Here is a 15,471-nt window from a genome sequence, read left to right as displayed (position 1 = left end):
AAATATTGTCAAGGTTAGGCTTCCTGGGAGGTAATCCTGGCCGTGCTCAGGGTTTTCTGGGCTCCCGAAGCTCACAGATACTGCTGTTTTCCCAGCCAAGAGTGCCTGCATCTCTGCCAGACCCAAAGTGTTACCACGGCTGTTCTTCACACAATTCTCTGCATTTCCAGAGCCCCACATGCCCCACGTCTTAATGGAAGAGGGTGACATGACCCCTGCAGAGTACGAACGACACCTGAAGGGGAAGAATGATTTCATTAAAGGCACTAGGAAAGACCCCAGTGCCAAGAGAAAGGTGAGAAACACAAGCTGCAGGTGTTAACTGAGGCTTTCCATGGACTGGAGCTGAGCTAGAAGATGATTCCTTGTTTCCAGCATCACTGTCCCAATGAGACCTTCAACATCCTCCCTTGGAGAGGGGCTTGTGTGGAGGAAGAGGGGAAAATACGGCAGTGCTGCTGATAAACTGAGAGTGGAAGGAGCTCTGAGATGGTTATTGTGTGTATAATTAGTGCTAGTCTAGCGTAGCATAATTAGAGAGGTGAATTGTAATAGCATTAAGGGTATTATAATTATTGCAATGACATAGAATAAAATATTCTTTTAATTGCTCAGTAAATGTTTACTGTTTCTGGGTAGCTGTCAGAGAGAAAGAAGTGATTTTCCTTGGAATAATGAGCTGAACTGAAGACAAGGTAGGAGAGACTTCTCTTTGTTCTGCTGAGCAGCAAAGAGAAAAATATCTGCGCTGGGATTTGTGCCTCGTCTTCCAGCAGTTCTGAAGGAATGAGTGACAGCCCAGCACTTTGGTGTGTTTGGGATCAGCGGAGAGGAGCGGACAGCTCAGAGCCCTCCGGATTTCCAGGGTGGGCGTCTTCCCCTAAGGGACAGGTTGTGCTTGTGTGGCCACGGCCGGGGCTGATGGTGTCAACTCCTGTTTTACACAGCTGGGGCTCTCCTGTGTGCCCAGGGATGCTCATTTCCCCCTAAACTCCTTCTCCACACGTCTGATCCTGGGTTCCTCTTGGCAGACATCCTGGACCTGCTGCAGGGGTGCCTCCTCATGCTGCTAAGATTTCTCCTGTCATGAGAGACTTGTCAAGCCTCCTCTCCTTCCTTCCCTTTGCCCTCACTCTCTCTCTCAGGGCTGGGACTCCGCAGGCATCTCCTCTAATTGTGTTCAGCGTGTGGCAGGTGGAATGAGATGAAACTCCCACGCTACGCCTCGGATGGCTCCCTAATTATTTCTGCTTCTTTGGCATGTCAAATTATCTAAGGGGGGGGATCATTCTGGAGACATTTCCCTGCAGGAAAGCCACCTGTGCCCCAGGAGGACTGGGAAAGAACTGCAGGGAGCAGAGAAAATGCCTGGAATATCTGGGGTAGATGATGGGCTGCAATTGCTGCTGCTCAGAGCAGGACACTGACCACTTCTCGGCTTAAATTAAATTAGCCCAGAAATTTCAGCAGTAAATGATAATCAATTCTCTTCCCTCAGTTTGTTATGGAAAAGGCTTGGATCCTGTCAGCTGCAGGTTGGTGGGGATGGATGCACACTGGAATCAACTTTCCTCGACAAAATCTGATTAGCTTACGGTAATTGGATAATGGGTGAAGGGGAACGGAAGGAAGGTGAGGAGATGTTTTCTTTTCTGGCTGACCCCTAGCAGCACCTCTGAGGCTGTTTACTGAAGATTTGCCTGTAAAATTCTCTTCAGTGTCAGTGAGAAATCCCAAAATCTGGGCTTATCCTGATCCCACAGGAAATTTATGTCGTGGATACCCAAGAGCATTCCAGGGAGTTCTGTGGATAGGTCCAGGGCCACGATTCAGTCCTTGGACAGAGGCAATAAGGAACACTCTAGTCTGGAATGTGATAAACTGGAAAAGTTGTTGAACAAAATAATATCATATGGCTGGAGGGAAATGGAAATGGAAAGAGCCCTTTGATTTCTCAGCAGCTGATTAATTTATACCCCATCCCATGGAAGGGAAAGGCAAGAAGATGAGTGGGAGCTTGGCTCGTTCCTGTGAGTGGGACTTGTCTTTTCACTGGGTCAGAGAAGCAGCACTCAGGCACAGGATCTGAAAGCAGAGCTCGTGTGTGTGTGTTGAGCCACAGGGAGTTAGTGAGTTATAGAAAACAAAGGTTGGTCATCAGCTCATAGACTGAGGAATGTGACTCATGGCCGGAGAAAACAAGCGCAGTTATCTGGGGTCTGGTTTACTCCCGGTGAAACCAATGAGAAAAGCAGCCAGAAAGAGGAGAAGGCGGCAAACAAAGCCCCTGAGGATCGAGCTGCTGTTGTGGAGTTGTTTCCACACTCAGACCCAGGGATGAAAGGCCACAGCTGGGCTCATGTGGGGTCCTGGAGCTCCCTCCAAAGCAGCTGAGGCCGTGAACCTGTTACTGCTTGATACACACATAACAGTACTTTATAAACGTATCACAGGAGGTTTTTACCCGTTTAATTTTATCCCATTTGTATTGAATACTTGAAATAGAAGGAAAGAAAATATCGAGAGCCAGTGGAGCTGTGTGCAGTGCAGAGACAGATCATGCAGGTTCCTATCGAACCATGGCCAGAGCAGCCGGTTCAGCTTTCCAAAGCCTTTCAATCCCCACAAAGAAATGTGATAAAAGAAATGGGCAGAAAAAGCAGCAAATCAGAGGTGGCAGGAATGAATTGGAGCGGTGAATGCGGCACATCAAGGGCTGCATCTCACACTTCATTAGTGAGTGACCATGGAGAAAACCTCTGGTGTGCCTCGGTGGGATGCTAAGCTGTGCTAATGAACCAGGTTTTTGGGAAGGATCTAATGAAATGTTTGGAGAATCAGTTTTGCAAGGTGCTGGGTTGAGCCAGGTCTCTTGATTTCTTCTCCAGGCTTTTATCTGAGTGTGCAGTTGCTCCATACAATCGCAGAAGGATAGGACCTTAAAGCTTATCTTGTCCCACCCCCTGCCATGGGTAGGGACACCTTTCACTATCCTAGCCTGCTCCAAGCCCCGTCCAACCTGGCCTTGGACACTTCCAGGGGTGGAGAATACTGTGGGTATGGACACAACAGAACACCTGGACACTGGCCCACCCTGGTGTTGTCACCTCTGAGGCCAGAACAAGCAGATTCTGGCCCACAAAAGGCCCTGCACTTGCATTTTTACCCCTGTTCTGATTCCCCTCGAATTGAAGTGGGGTAGAAAAATGAGCTCTCTCCTGCTTTCTTTCAGACGGAAATCATTAGGAAGCGGCTGAACAAGGACATCCCCCACCACCCCGTCATCATGCTCAACTTCTGCCCTGACTTGAGGACTGTGCAGCCAGGTCTCCAGAAAGCCCAGGGAGAGTTTATCTTCCTGGTAGACCGCAGCAAGAGCATGAGCGGTGTGAACATCAACCATGCCAAGGTACCTGCAGGAGGGGAAGCACCTGCCTGTCAACAGGCAATGAGAGAGCGCTGGGGGTGCTGAGAGCAGAAGTGTTCATTATCAGGGGATGGGGGGTAATTATGGGCTGTATTTCAGTCATCTCAACCGTGGCGCTTGTTCGGTACCTGCAATGAAGGTGACTCTCCCCCATTCTCTTCCCCTTCTTCCTATCAGCACATAAAATGCAAAATTATTTTCTTTCCCTCTCTTGCTGGCATGTTTTGTGCATCCTTTTTCCAGTTCTCCCTGTCTCCAGGAGGGCTTTGAGTGATGGCTGCCTAGGGGGAAACCTCCAGGGAGCTCCGAGGGGAGCAACGTGCTGACCAAGCATTAGGAGAGGTTTTGCTGATGGGCACCTCTGTGCACCCACAGAAATGATTTAAACACGAGACATCTCTTTTCCAAACACAAATGAACACCAGCAGCCTGCTGGATGGTTATGCGAGTTGTGCCGACACCTCTGGATAAAAAATAGCATTGTCAGGATATTTTGTGGGTCTGAGGTTCCCCTGTCAGATGTGGCTCTCACCCAGTGCCAGCCCCGGTGCAGGACCCTGCACTTGGTCTGTTGAACCTCATGAGGTTCCCACGGACCCACTCCTGAGCTTGTCCATCTTCTAGCACATCTCCTTTCCCATCTGTCTGCAGTTTCCATGGGAACTGCCGAAGGACAGACACCTTCAGCAGCAAGGATTGGGATGCTGGGGAGCCTGCGGACGGCTGCAGCACATCCCCTGGGATAGGGAGGCTGTTCCCAAGGGGAACAGGATATCTCTGGGGTTGTACCCCTTTCCCCCAGCACCTTTAGGAGCCTGGGAATCTTGTCCCAGGGTGGATTTTCACTTTCCAACTCACAGCATGGCTGGGTTTAGGCACCACAGTGTCTGCAGCCTCTGTAGAGGCAGGATTGTCCCCTGGGGATGGGGACCTGAAGGAGCAGAGCTCTTCTCTGAGAGGTCCTGAAATGGAAACCCCATCACAGGAGGGCTGTAGAAACAGGGAAAAGGCTGTTCCCCTTCAAGAAAAAATATTTTGAGGGAGATAGAGGGGATTTTGGAGGAGATACCTCAAGGGAGAAACCCACTGTCCCTCTTTTGAGTGTCCCAATCCTTGTTTGTCACTCGCAGATACCAGGGACCTCGCAGCAGGGGCTATTCTGAGAGGGTTTGGGTGGGGTTTGCTTGGTGGAACCTTCTGCATCATTCTCAGCTGGCTGGATGCACGGCATGACAGGGCTCAGAGCTGTGCAGCCTCAGGATGCCTCAGGGATGGGATGGAAAGGCCCGTGTGGAGCAGGAGGGCACCCATCCAAAGCAGCTGGAGTGGAAAATTCAGGGATTTAAATTTCCTGCAGCCAGTTCCTTTCCCACCCTGATGCAGCCAGGGAGAAGAGCCAGGCTGTGATGGTGCTCACTGGCAAAACTACGCTAATAACTGGGAATTGACTTTTCTGGAAGCAAGCGTCCCTCCTTATTGAGTTGCCATATAGCTATTGAGTGCAACAGGATCAAGATCAATATTTACCATAAGAAGCAATAAATCTTTCTGCTTGCTGAAACAGCAAGCAGGCATCAGTTGCCCATTTTGGGAAGTGCTTTAAGAGAAATATTTGGAAATTTGTATTTTTTCCCTTGTAATGAGTTCCAAGATGGGATGTCAGCATTGAGATCTGGAAGAGCCAGCATCCCAGGAGCCATCTGGGAGCAGTGGTATAAATATATCCTCGTAGGTTTGAGATAACAGCTTGGATTCAAGTACTCCAGAGCCTGTTAAAGGGCAGCCCTGTTCTTGTACATTATCCCACTGATTTTCAGTGCTCCAGCTCTGCGTTGTTGCTGAGTCTTACAGGCTTTGGGAGCTGGATTGACCTGGCACTACATCCCTGCTAGTCCCAGGCAGGGGGTTCACTGTGTCTCTCTGTGGTCACTCGGTCTTTGCCACTGGTAGGACAACTCAAGGAGGCTGTTCTTGCTCATTTGACCTTGGCAGCTCCTCCAGGGGCTGGCTCTAGGGTTTCTGCTGCCCTCGGCAGACTGGCAGGAGTCTGCCTTGATCAGCATTTAAATAGAGCTGAGCTGCTCCTGAACACTTTGCTTTACATTTTGCTTTACATAAACACTTTGCTTTAAATGGGCCTCCTCTCCTGCCACATAATTGCTCCTACAAGCTCAAGAGCTCCTTAGGCAGCTCTTGCCCGATTACTGCGATCACAAGCTCTGTCCTGGACTTGTCCACAACATCGCTGTGCAACAATTCAAGTTGCTCTTGCCTTATGTAAAGCCCAGGAATAGGCACATTAGATAACCACCTCTGGTAAAGAAAATAGCTTAAAACTGTCGTCTCCCAGTTATTTTAATTGAAGGCAGCTATGAATACAAGAGAATTGGGGATGGGGGAGGCTTTTCCTTTTGTGTAACTTTAAGCTGTTTGTTTATTTTCTGCAAGTTTAGGCATTGAGATGCATTGCGTGTCGCACTTCTCAATTTCACACTCTGCTTCTCACCCACCAGCTCTGTGCTGCAGCACTGTGTTGCCAGCACAAATTGAATCCTTTAAAAACAAACAGAAAAATTTGTTCAGCTCTTTGTTGTCTTTTTTTTTTTTTCCCAAAGACTCCCCATTCTCCTCACTGCTTCGGGTCCCAAATAACATCAGGGGACTTTGAAAAGAGCGGGGTCATATGGAGTCATGGGAAAGAAGCAGTTGGTTTGTTGTCAGATGAAGGTGGGATGGCTCTGGGCAGAGCTCTTACTGGTGAAGTTGGGGCAGCCAGGGAGAGTCCAAGTGTGCTGATGTCTGTTTGCTTTCCACCCCTCAGGATGCCCTGTTGGTCATTCTCAAGAGCCTGATGCCAGCATGTCTCTTCAACGTCATTGGGTTTGGATCCACCTTCAAGACCCTCTTTCCTGCCAGTCAGGCCTACTGTGAGGTGGGTGAGCCCACAGTCCATAGAATCACAGACTGGTTTGTGTGGGGAGGGATCTTACATGCCACAGGCGGGGACACCTTCCGCTATCCCAAGGTGCTCCAAGCCTGGCCCAGCCAGGCCTTGGGATAGGGATGGGACAGCCACAGCTTCTCTGGGCAACCTGTGCCAGGGCCTCACTACCCTTATAGTAAATAATTTCCTTTTAATACCAAATCTAAACCTGCCCTTTTTTAGCTTAAGGCTATTCCCCCTTGTCCTGTCACTCCAGGCCCTTGTCCAAAGTCCTTCTCCAGCTCTCTGGGAGCCCCTTTAGGCACTGCAAGTGGCTTTAAGTTCTCCCCAGAGCCTTCCCTTCTCCAGGATGAACAACCTCAACTCCCTCAGCCTCTCCTGTTGTGCTCCTCGGTGCTTGGAGGGTGCTGGTGCTGATGATTCCACTGCTCCTTTGGGCAGGAGAGCCTGGCCATCGCCTGCCAGAGCATCAGGAGGATCCAGGCTGATATGGGCAGCATCAACCTCTTATCCCCGCTGAAGTGGGTCATCCGCCAGCCCATCCACAGGGGACACCCCCGGCTGCTCTTCCTGCTGACAGCTGGGGCCATCAGCAACCCCGGGAAGGTTCTGGAGCTGCTGCGGGACCACTCCTGCTCCACCAGGTACGGGAGGCAGCCGGGCTCACCCCTGTGGGGCTAGAAACCTGGCACAGGCTGGGATGTGCCTCTCCTTGAGCACAGCTCCATCTCACAGACATCCCCACTTCAGAGACAGAGGCAGGAGAGATTGCTGCTATGAGCCATGGGAGAACCTCAAAGGGTTTGGAACGGATCCCAGAAGTTCAGATGCTTTTTAAACAATCAAAAGCAGGATAATTGAGCTGACAACTTCACAGCTCTCGGCTGATGCTTCCTGCTAGGAGAGATTGACACGCCAACAATCTTCCTTGCTTTTTTTAAAATTTTTTTTAAAGCACATCTGGGGCTGGCCCCAGCTGCTTCCAGGATGGGGCTCTGCAGAATTGAATATGCTGAAAGGGAGCAATGTAAAAAGCAGCTAATTTGTGCACAAGCTCCCAGCCTGGCTCCCCAGCTCTGATCACAGGCTGTTCTGGTTTCTCCTCTGCCTCTTTAAGGGGCACAAAACATGAGAAAAATGTATTCCTCTTCCATCTGTCAGATTTCGGGGCTTACCAGGGAAGCTGCTCTGTGGGTCTGTAACTGCACAGAGCTCTGATTGCTTCCCAGTGTAGAGGGTATCCCACCATCCCACCCCCTGCTCTTATGGAGCTGTAGGGGAGGGTTAAATGCAGTCAGAGCTGGAGCGTGGTCTCGGGTGACCCTGGAAGGGAGAGTCCTGGGCATGGCCATCTTAAAAGAAGATCAGAGCCTTATTTAAGAGGGGTGTGAGGCTGGCTTAGGATTTGCTGCCAGCTGAGGATTAAAACCCGCAAGAGAAAAGCCCCTTGTGCAGATGCAGTTTGCTGCTGAAGGTGCTTTCTCAGCAATCCACTGCCCTGCCCAAATGCCGTATCCCACCCATTCCCATCCTCCTGGCTTCCTGGTGCATCCATCCCCACCTACCACTGCCCTCCCTGCCTGGGCTCCAGCTCCGCTTCTAGCCTTCAACCCCAACCAAATCCTGATTCTCAGAGCTGGGAGTCGGGGGAGCAGCCTCAACTGGCTTGATCCTCCTTCCTTGAGAAAATGTTTTTTTCGTTGCAAGCAGAGATAATTACTGGATATTTAGTGCTATTGACCACAACCAACAGGGAAAAGAGATGAATTGAGAGCAAAGCAGGTTGTTTGCGTTTGCAGAGGAGGGGAAGGCTGGAGGTCCTGCTGGGAACCCCTGAGTGTCACTGCTGAAGGCTGGTCTTCGGGGAAGGGGTTTGGGGTCTGCTGAGAGGAGGGGGCTGGGGGTTCATAGAGCCCCTGGATAGTTTGGATTGGAAGGGACCTTAAAGCCCATCCCATTCCACCCCCCTGCGACAGGCAGGGGCTCCTTCCACCATCCCAGGCTGCTTCAAGCCCCGTCCAGCCTGGCCTTGGACACTTCCAGAAATCCAGGGGCAGCTACAGCTGCTCTGGGCACCCTGTGCCAGGGCCTGCCCACCCTCACAGGGAAGAATTTCTTCCCAACATCCCATGTAACCCTGCCCCTGTCATTCCCCCTGTCTTGCCACTCCATGACCATGTCCAAAGTCCTTCTCCAGCTCTCCTGGAGCCCCTTTAGGCACTGGGATGTTCCCAGCTCTCCTGCCAGCCACCTAAAAGAGCAGCTGCTTTATTCCTCTGGACATAGCAGTGGGATAAAGCCTGAGGGAGTTTCTGCCTGAGGGAGTGTGTGAACTACATGGGGCTGGGGGGTGGTTTTTCCTCTGGATCCTGATTCTCCCTGTCCCTTTGCAGGTGCTACAGCTTCGGCATCGGGCCAAACGCCTGCAGGAGGCTGGTCCGGGGTCTGGCTGCCGTGTCCAGGGGCATCTCCGAGTTCCTGGCGGAGGGCGAGAGGCTCCAGCCCAAGGTACAGCCCCCATTCCCCAGGGGCCACCCCGTGGGGCTCTAACGATGCTCTGGTTCAGCGAGGGGGAGGCCACGGCTCCCAGCGGGTTCATTCCCCATCCTGGCCCTGCTTTCCCAACTCCCCCTCGCAGCAGGTGGGCGAGCGGGAGGGGATGAAGGAGCATCTCCATGTCCGGCCGTCGGAGGGAGAGGGAGGGTGTGCTTCCCTCCGCCTGGGGCTGGGGGGCCGCGATAGCCGCGATGCAGCAGCTCTGCCTTCGAAGGCAGCTCTGCCTCAGACACGGCGAGGGCAGAGGGACCGGCATCAAAGCAGCCAATTAGTTTTGAAGTCGGGCTCAGCCCTGGCATTGCTCAGGCGAGAAGGACTCGAGGTTGGAGCGGGAGGAATGTGTTGTGATGGCTTTGCTTATTAAGCCGACTTTAAAGCCTCTCCGTTCCCTCTCTCCCCATGAAGAGTAAAACCGTGTGCTTCAAATCCGGCGTAGGGGTGCCTCTGTCCCCTGGTGAATGCACGGAGCCCAGCCTGTCACCTGCTGCATGACTAAACCCAGAGAGAATTGGGTCTTTAGCGCCTAAATATCTCCAAAAAGCCAGCTCCTACCTTCTTGATCTCACAAGGAGGAGATGGGCAACTCCCCCTCTGCAGGAACCTGGAGCACACAAAAACCTCTCTAAGACAGAACAGCATCAACATTTCTGATGTAAATTAAAAGCAAAGACAGCGAAGAGAGAGGTTTTTAATAAGAGCTATTAATAAGAGCTTTGCAGGCTGTGCAGCTCGATGCCTTCAGCAGTCTGAGGCGTCAATTAATGGCCTTATAAAACACAGCCTGGTGTGTCTTCCCGAGCCTGTGAAAAAGCAGGGAACAATAGGGAATATTTGAGCTCTTCTGCCTCTAAATCCGGTGTTCAGTTCCCTTGGTGTACAGGGAAGCTCATGTAGATGGCTCCCTGGGAGGTTTGTCCATGCGGTATTCACGAATATCGGTCTTCTCCACATGTGGAACTGGCAGAGCATTGCTGATCTCTGGCAGTGGCTTGTGCCAGCAGTGAGCTGTTCCAAAAATATCAGTGTGTGAGTGCCAGGCTTGGGACAGGGGCTGGGTCTCAGACCAGTGAAGGCTGACAGCTTTTCCTGGGTGCTGGAGGGGAGCAGGGGATGCTGCCTCACATCAGAACAAGATCCTTCTGGCCACAAGCTCCCACCTTGCTCTGGGCTTGCAGCATGTGTGAGATCAGCCTGTGCTCCATCACTATCTGCTCTTGGGAAAAAATCATGGAATCATGGAGCCATTTAGGTTGGAAAAGACGTATAGGATTAACCCAGCTCTGCCAAGTATAAGTGTGCCAAGGAGATGGGGGTGCTGGGATGGGCATCAGAGTAGACTAAGAGGAAGCGGACTGTCAGGAGAGGGCAGGAATCAGCTGATGGGTTTGTTGGAGGGAATGTTCCCCTTCCCTGCGGCACATGGCACGTGCACCATGGCTCATCCCGTGTCCAGCTGGTGTTGAGCCTCTCCCCCCTGCCCTTTGCAGATGATCAGGTCACTGAAGAAGGCGATGGCGCCGGTCCTGAGTGATGTGTCTGTGGAGTGGGTCTTTCCTGAGAGCACTGAGGTCCTGGTGTCTCCTGTCAGCACCAGCTGCCTGTTCCCTGGTGACCGCCTGGTCAGCTACGGTGTCATCTGCGACACCTCCCTGTACCTCTCCAACCCCAGATCCGTGAGTCCGTGGGGCTGTCCCGGGAGGGTGGGGTGTTGGGGGTGTACAGAGGGTCTCTGCTCTGTGCGTGGTCAGGAGATGTCTCCTGCAATCCAACTCTGTCCTTAAGGGAGATGATGGGCAAGAGTTTGGGAGGAAATAGTGGATAAGGGTGCTGGTGCAGCCTGTCTCGGCTGGGAGCCGTGGACAGACATGGTGGTGGGACCTGTTCCCTCTCTGTGCTTCCCCCCAGGACAAGAGGCGGCGGTACAGCATGATGCATTCCCAGGAGTCGGGCAGCTCTGTTTTCTTTCACTCCCAGGAGGAGGGAGCAGGCTTGGAGGGCTGGAACCACTCCAGAGACTCGGAGGGCTCCTGCCCCGCCGAGCGCTCCCCCGACCACCTGGGCTTGGGCAGAGATCCCGAGGGAGAGTCGGACACGGACACGGGTCAGAGTTTCCTCTGTACATGTGGGGGAGTGATGCCCCTGTCTCTCTAATCAAGCTCCTGTCACTGCTCCCCCAGTTTTTTTGCCTGATAAATACATGTCTTCAGCTGCAAAGAGCTGGGGGAGTTTGCAGGAGAGATGACAGATCTCCTGAGGCTTGAGCAAGTCTGTTTGGTTTGGATGTTTTATCCAAACCTGTCAGGAAATCAAGGGAAGCCCTGGTGAGCTGGGTTCCCTGGAGATTTTCAAAGCTGCTTTAGCTTTGGCCACATAATTATTTACAGGCTTCCCAAGCTGTGTAGGAGGAATGGAGTGAGCAAATAGGTAGCTCTGCTAGACCATCCCTGTACCTGCAAAGTAACTTCCCAGTTGAGAGGGGGGGAATGGATCCAAAGCCCAGTCCCCAGGGAGTCACTCCTCTCCACCATGGCTTGGCTGGTGTTTGTGTCAGCAGCATGTGGCATAAAGCAGCTGGTTGCACCCCGGAGCTGGGGAAACCTCTGTTACTCACAGGATGTTCTTCCCTTTTATTCCAAGCGGAGCTGTGCTGTGCATCCCCTCAAACTTGTCAAAAGCAATGAGAAATCATGTCTTTCCAAGACAAATTTTAGTCTTGCTCTGACAGGAGCGTGTCTGCACTAATTAAATTTCATTAGTAAATCCTTTGTCTTCTCCAGGGAGGTTTGGGGAAATGCAGTTAGGCTCTTTTTTTGGCTGAAAACTCCTCAGACAAAACCTTCCCAACCTGCTCTCTTGATATCCCCAGGAATTTTGAGTGTTCCTATTTCCTTTTGTGGTTTTGTTGCTTTGTTTAAAACTTTGCAGGGCTGAGTGTGGCCCCCTGAGCTTTGGCAGGACCCTGGGGAGGGCTCCCTGCCTCCCACCATGAGCCGAGGGGGGTGGTGCTGGCTGATCCTGCTCCGGAGTGGAGCCGATTCTCTCTCCCACCGTTCAGGAATGGACGTGAAGGCTCTGTCCAGGAGACGGGCGTACAGCACCACCCAAATCTCTGACCACGAGCCTCGCAGGAAGGTGCCCACAGCCAGCGATCCTGGCACAGCCCTGGTGAAAAACCCCCTCCGGAAAACCCACCTGCAGGACCTGCAGCAGGTCAGCCCCGAGCCCTGGCAGGTGGATTTCCAGGTAGGTGATCCCCCGAGGGGTTTTGCCTGCAGATGGAAGCCAGCAAGGAGAAGCAGGAAAATATCAGGTGGATAAGAGCCTGAGGGAAAGGGCCTGACTCACACTAGTCCTAAAATATTGATATAGATAATAGATATAGATAATAGATACAGATAACAGATGTAGCTCTGCAGCACATCACAAACACTGGGGAAATGAGCCAAGCAGGGAGCAGAGTGCCATCACGATATCCCATAGCAGTCCCTCCCCATGGGTGCCTGCTTTTCCCTGCTCCTCTTCCCCTCAGTGGCCTGTGCTTCACCCTTGCTGCTCCTCTGGTCCTTCTTATCTCCCTACAATTTAGGATTCAAACTCTCCCCATGACTGTGGCACTTTTGTGCCTGGCAGGGAAAAGGAATTCAGTGCCAAAGCAGATTCCAAGCTGGATCCACAGCCTCATGCAGCCCTGGGATGAGACGTGAACCTGTGTGATGATACACCTGCTGAACAGGGTTATGTCCCCTGCCTGCAGCAGGTGGAATTGGGGCAGGTTTTTCTACTGATCCGTGGGAAGGATAGGGATAGTTCTCTGCCATCCTTGGCATCGCTGGGATGCTCTGCTCTGCAATCAGCATCTGCAGGGCTGGGAGGACCAGCAGCACTTATGTTCCCATGGAAACTTGGAGCAGGATGTTGGGGACTTTCATTTCCCCTCTGCTGTGGGTTAGAGATCACTGGGTGAGGGGTGGGAGGGGAGATGAGGGGGTAAAGGGGAAGCAGGGCCAGGGCTCCACAGGGAGGGATGAGACCTCTACCCTCAGGCTACAGCACTGGGGATGGTGAACAGCATCAATGACCAAGAACAAGCAGGTTTTAGGGGTCCTGGCAACATTCCCTGTATTGGGAAGGTCCCCAGAGCATCCTCCTGCCCTCGGCATGCAGGCAGGGGTGGAACTGACTCCCTCCTGGAGGGCAGTAAATGGTTAACAGCATGCATCCTGCTCTTAATTAAATGCAGCCTGGTTTTGCTATCCCTCCTGCTGCCAGGGCTCCCAGCAGCTCTCCCAGCTCCCAGTCCTGCTGCCAGGGCTTGACATTTTCGGGGATGTGAAGCCAAGCCCTCAGCTCATCTCCACACTTGCTGTGCTGGGAAGGAAAGGTCAGCGCCAGCCACGGGCAGCTTAAACCCCCAGCTCCATTCCCAGCTGGCTTCCTCTGGCTAGCAGGAGAGCTCGGGCAGGAGAAGAAGCGGGTTTGGAATGGAAAGGGTCTGGCAGGATATGTCAATATTAGCTTGGTAAATCGCTCCTGGAGCCACTTGGCTCCCAGTTTTGCTGGTCTCAGAACAACAGAAATTAGGTGGTGGTGGAGGTCATATCCGTGTCTGTCATCCAGAGCAAGTATCCTTCCATCTACCACTTTCTACCACCTCTGTTCTTTGCTGATGTTGTGCTAGGGATACAGAATCTGTCTGTTTTAGATGGATCTTCCCACAGCCCTGGGGACAGGGATGAAACCCAGACCTTGCAGAGGGGAGCATCTGTGTGGCACTAGAGGTGCTGAAGTGGGGGATTCATGTCTCCTGAAAGTGGAGAAACAGTCTCATAAAAAAAAAAAAGAAGAAAAAAGATAAAAATTCCTTTCTCCCATCCCCTGCGCCTCTCTCCTTTCGTTACTAAGCAACTGGTCCTTGATCTTTCTGTCTCTCTTCTTTTCTTTGGTTCCCAAGTGAAGTCATTAAAATGTCTGGAGGGATGAAACTCATATTTCACCTTCTGCATGTCTGGGGAAGGAGCCCCTGGGGCCAGGGTCCCTTGGGGACATCCTGAGGTCTGGCGGAGGGCTTTGTCTGGGCACGGATCCCAGCTGGGGATGGGCAGAGGGAAGGGCCTGTGTGATTGCATCCCATGCGGGGGTCGGGCAGGGAGCAGACGGGATCAGAGGGCACACAGCAGGTCTGTGCAGAGAGTAGAACAGGATCAGAGGGCACAGAGCAGGTCCGTGCCCTTGGCTGCAGCCGGATCCAGCCCAAGCATCTGCTCTGCTCACAGCCCCTCGCGGCCCCCCGGCATGGCTCTGCCACCAGGATCCGTGGTGCAGGCGCCCGGCGCCCAGCCCTGCTCCAGCGCAGCTGCGTGTCCTCCTGCCATGACGCCAACTCCCCGGCACCGCTGGACGGGCTGCAGGAAGCCCCGGCAAGGGGCTTGGAAGCAGCCGATGCCATCCCGAGCCTGCGCTCCTCGTCGGACAGCCGGAGCCCCGGGGATCTGGGTAACTGGGAGAGGGGGAGGCGTGGCCAGCCTTACCTGTCCGTGCTGGGGTTTGGTGGCATTGCGTCGCGCTCCGTGCCACCGTGTGAAAACTGGGAAAGATTAATTATGGTTTTGTGGTGGCAGTGGGGAATTCAGTTCCCGGGGAGGTGATTAATGATCTGCCTCTCCCCTCTCTGCAGAGTCTGCCCAGCATCCATCCCTCACCTTTGAGACAGAGACCTCCTCTGACTGGGAGCCCCAGGACCTGGATATCAGCACTGCCTGCGGCTCCCTGCACTCCCCCAGGACCCTCTGCAAGGCGGTGGTGAAGGGGCTGAGGAACAACGAGCCCGTGCAGTGGGAAGTCACCTTTGACATCTGCCCTCTGTTCCGGGAGCGGGGGAGCCAGGAGGATGGAGACACAGACCTGTGGAGTGAGACCTTCCACCACCTGGCAGCCAAGTCGCTCATCCAGGACTTGGAGCAGCTCGCCGAGAGGGAGTGTGAAATCGAGCATGGTAATGCACAGCTGGCTGCAGGCAGACCCTGTCCAGCCTCGCAAAGGCTTTCCAGCAATCTCAGCAGCCTCTGGGGTGAAAACAAGAGCTGCTGGTGGTGAAATATTAGGGAATGTCTCACACAGCTCCCAAATAACAGCCCCCTTCAGCTGCCTTGTGCTCTTCTGCTTCTGCAGCCTTGCTGCACATGAGCGTTCCCGAGCTCATGCTCCTTCCCACTCCTCAGGAGCAGGAGGTGGACTTGATGGTCCTTGAGGGTCCCTTCTGACTCAGTATGTTCCATGATTCCCTGGCTCCTCTGCTTCATGAACCAGGTAACACGGTTATTTTTAAGGAATTGGTCACCTGGAGCTGGGAGGTGGCATCAAACTCCAGCAGCAGCCACATCACTGCCCTGGGCCACACGTGTCCCTGAGCCGTGTCAGCCCTCTCCCCCATGAAGTGCATCTGGGCTTGTAAAATAAGAGCAGGAGTAGCAGAGTTTAGAGGGATACAGGGATACAGCCCCTGCTGGGCATGGATCCCCAAGCACGGAGGTGAGGCTGGGAGCTG

The 15,471-nt window shown here is 53.0% G+C and overlaps 1 protein-coding gene across 3 annotated transcripts in view; it reads left to right on the top strand.

Moving 5' to 3' along the window:
* The window catches only part of VWA5B1 (von Willebrand factor A domain containing 5B1), a 29,586-nt gene that overhangs the window by 9,562 nt on the left and 4,553 nt on the right, over positions 1–15,471 (top strand). For all 3 annotated transcript variants that reach the window (XM_048326509.1, XM_048326511.1, XM_048326510.1), the window contains 10 exons: positions 171–295; positions 3,233–3,409; positions 6,249–6,359; positions 6,813–7,015; positions 8,765–8,879; positions 10,415–10,600; positions 10,833–11,028; positions 11,983–12,170; positions 14,201–14,420; positions 14,602–14,919. In XM_048326509.1, the coding sequence (XP_048182466.1) occupies positions 171–295; positions 3,233–3,409; positions 6,249–6,359; positions 6,813–7,015; positions 8,765–8,879; positions 10,415–10,600; positions 10,833–11,028; positions 11,983–12,170; positions 14,201–14,420; positions 14,602–14,919 (1,839 nt within the window). The remainder of the gene's footprint in view (positions 1–170; positions 296–3,232; positions 3,410–6,248; positions 6,360–6,812; positions 7,016–8,764; positions 8,880–10,414; positions 10,601–10,832; positions 11,029–11,982; positions 12,171–14,200; positions 14,421–14,601; positions 14,920–15,471) is intronic.

Source organism: Corvus hawaiiensis, chromosome 22 (assembly GCF_020740725.1).
Source record: "Corvus hawaiiensis isolate bCorHaw1 chromosome 22, bCorHaw1.pri.cur, whole genome shotgun sequence".
Classification (NCBI taxonomy): domain Eukaryota; kingdom Metazoa; phylum Chordata; class Aves; order Passeriformes; family Corvidae; genus Corvus; species Corvus hawaiiensis.
This window is presented reverse-complemented; position numbering and strand designations above follow the sequence as displayed.